This window comes from Nicotiana tomentosiformis, chromosome 3, assembly GCF_000390325.3.
Source record: "Nicotiana tomentosiformis chromosome 3, ASM39032v3, whole genome shotgun sequence".
Lineage (NCBI taxonomy): Eukaryota > Viridiplantae > Streptophyta > Magnoliopsida > Solanales > Solanaceae > Nicotiana > Nicotiana tomentosiformis.
Genome location: NC_090814.1, coordinates 662,546 through 665,933, shown reverse-complemented (window position 1 = coordinate 665,933; position 3,388 = coordinate 662,546). Strand labels below are relative to the sequence as shown.

The 3,388-nt window shown below is 39.8% G+C and overlaps 1 protein-coding gene across 1 annotated transcript; it reads left to right on the top strand.

The window, feature by feature from the left end:
- Positions 1 to 1,797: 1,797 nt before the first annotated feature.
- Positions 1,798 to 2,991, top strand: LOC138906932 (uncharacterized mitochondrial protein AtMg00810-like). Its single transcript, XM_070196596.1, has one exon. It carries the CDS (start codon positions 1,798 to 1,800, stop codon positions 2,989 to 2,991), a length of 1,194 nt encoding a protein of 397 aa, XP_070052697.1.
- Positions 2,992 to 3,388: the final 397 nt, after the last annotated feature.

Genomic DNA, 3,388 nt, shown 5'->3' with positions numbered 1-3,388 from the left:
TCATCATGATGTGGAAAGATCCGTTTTAGCACCAGCTGCCCCGGTGCGAACTTTCTAGGTTTGACCTTTTTGTGGAAAGCTCTGGACATTCTGTTTTGATAGAGCTGACCATGACACACTGAATTCATTCTTTTCCCGTCAATGAGAGCTAGTTATTCATAGCGGCTCTTTATCCATTCTGCATCACTGAGTTTAGCTTCTTGTATGATTCTCAAAGAAGGGATTTCTACCTCGACGGGAATAACGCCTTCAGTACCGTAGTCCAATAGGTAAGGAGTTTCCCCGGTTGACATGCGGACTGTGGTACGGTATCCCAATAAGGCGCATGGTAACTTCTCGTGCCACTGTTTGTGATTCTCTACCATCTTCCTTAGTATCTTCTTGATATTCTTGTTAGCAGCCTCCACAGCTCCATTCATCTGGGGTCGGTATGCTGTGGAGTTTTTGTGCTTGATTTTGAAGGTTTTGCACATGGCTTTCATTAGATCACTGTTGAGATTGGCGGCATTGTCAGTGATGATGGATTCTGGAACCCCGAATCGACAAACAATACAGTCCCTGACAAAATTTGCGACGACTTTCTTGGTTACAGCTTTGTAAGATGCAGCTTCAACCCACTTTGTGAAATAGTCGATGGCCACTAGAAAGAACCTATGCCTGTTTGAAGCGGTGGGCTCGATTGGTCCAATGACATCCATTCCCCCGACAGCAAAAGGCCAAGGTGCGCTGGTTGCATTAAGTTCATTTGGAGGTATCCGTATCATATCTGCATGTATCTGGCACTGATGATATTTCTGGACATATCGGATGCAGTCTATTTCCATAGTCATCCAAAAGTATCCGGCTCTAAGTATCTTCTTGGCTAGGATGAAACCATTCATATGTGGGCCGCAAGTTCCGGCGTGTATCTCTTCAAGTAGTTTGGAGGCTTCTTTGGCATCAACACACCGTAATAGCCCTAGATCTGGAGTTCTTCTATATAGAATTCCTCCACTCTGGAAGAAATTGTTAGACAACCTCCAAAGTGTGCATTTCTGGGTGTGGCTTGCGTGCTCTAGATATTCTCCCTTTGTCAAATATTCCCTAATATCATGGAACCATAGATTCCCATATGTTTCTTCTTCAACATGAGCACAGTAAGCCGGCTGATTATGGATTCTTATCGGAATGGGATCAATGAATTTCTTATCCGGGTGTTGTATCATGGAGGACAAAGTGGCCAATGCGTCTGCGAACTCATTTTGGATTCTCGGGACATGTCTAAACTCTATCTTTGTGAACCTCTTCATCATCTCTTGCACATGATATATATGGTAATATCTTGGTATTCTTTGTAGCCCATTCTCCCTGCACCTGATGTACCAACAGATCTGAATCGCCAATTACCAGTAATTCCTAGATATTCATGCCAACGGCCAAATTGAGCACCAATATGCAAGCCTCATATTCGGCCATATTATTGGTGCACAAAAATCTGAGTTTCGCGGATACCAGATAATGTTGACCTGTTTCTGACACCAAAACAGCTCCAATACCCACTAGAAAGCAGTGGGATGCAGGTGGGTCTTCACGGTCAAAGTTAATCTTGACGGCTCTATGGCGAGACTTAAGGCCAGACTTGTGGCTAAGGGGTATACTCAAACTTATGGAGTGGATTATTCAGACACCTTCTCTCTGGTTTCCAAATTTACTTATGTCCGCTTGTTCATTTCTCTAGTTTCTTCTAAGAATTGACCTTTGCATCAATTGGATATTAAGAACACATTTCTTCATAGTGATCTCCATGAAGAGGTATCTATGGAGCAACCACCTGGTTATGTTGTTCAGCGAGGGTATGGCAAGGTCTGTCATTTGAAGAAATCCTTATATAGTTTGAAGCATAGTCCCCGGGCTTGGTTTGGTAAATTTAGTGAAGTAGTTCAAGAATTTGGGCTGAAAAAAAGCAAATGTGATCATTTTGTCTTCTACAAGCAATCAATAGTTGGATCTATTCTCCTTGTTGTCTATGTGGATGACATTGTTATTACAGGGAGTGATTATGCAGGAATCTCTTCTCTCAAGTCTTTCTTGCATACTAAATTTCATACAAAAGACTTGGGACAACTGAAATACTTCTTGGGAGTAGAAATAACTAGAAGTAAGAAGGGAATTTTTCTATCTCAGAGAAAGTATATTCTTGACTTACTAGTAGAAATTGGTAAGTTGGCTGCTAAGCCTTGCAGTACTCCAATGGTTCCTACTTTGCATCTTATGAAATATGATGGCGATCTATTTAATGATCCAGATAGATACAGGAGGTTAGTTGGGAGATTAAACTATCTCAATGTGACTCGTCCATATATTACTTTTGCAGTAAGTATGGTTAGCCAGTTCATGTCTGCACCCATAGTTAAACATTGGGAGGCTTTGGAGCAGATCCTATATTACTTAAAAAGAGCTCCTGGACTTGGCATATTATACAGCAATTACAGTCATTCTCGCATTGATTGTTTTGTAGATGCAGATTGGGTTGGATCCAAGATTGATAGAAGATCTACTACTGGTTATTGTGTATTTGTTGGTGGAAACTTGGTATCATGGAGAAGTAAGAAACAAAATGTTGTATCTCGGTCCAGTGCAGAATCTGAGTATAGAGCTATGGCACAATCAACATGTGAGATAATGTGGATACATCACCTTTTAACAGAAATTGGGTTGAAGCATCCTACTCCATCAAAACTCCGGTGTGATAATCAAGTTGCACTCCATATTGCCTCAAATCTAGTGTATTATGAAAGAACCAAACATATTAAAATTGACTGTCATTTTATTCGTGAAAAGAGTCAGGAGAACTTGATTTCCACTGGCTACATGAAGACAGGAGAGCAGCTAGCTGATTTTCTCACTAAAGCATTGAATGGCACTAGCTTGAGGGGGAGTGTTACAGGAGAGCAGCTAGTTGATTACCATTGTAACAAGCTGGGCATGATCAATATATATGCTCCAGCATGAGGGGGAGTATTACAGAATAAACCTAGACGCTTTACACAATAAACATAGATTATTTTTTAGTAGTGTACATAACCCATATATAGATAGCATATTTGTAGGAATCTCTTTTATTTATTTTCTTAATTAGCACCTAATATACTTGTATATATATGTATCACGACATGGAATAATATACCAATTTGATTCTTTCATACCTTGTTAATTACAAAGTGCCATATCTTTACATCTCTAAAGTTTGCAAAATATATTAACGTGGGAATTCTGCTGATTTTTTTTCCTTCGGGTGAGAGATTTTCATTTTCCTGAGTTAAAAAGGATGAAGTCTGCTTTTTTAATTTCCTTAGATATTTTCTATGCTCTTACTTTGTTGTCAAGTTTGGCATTTCTTCTTGATTTT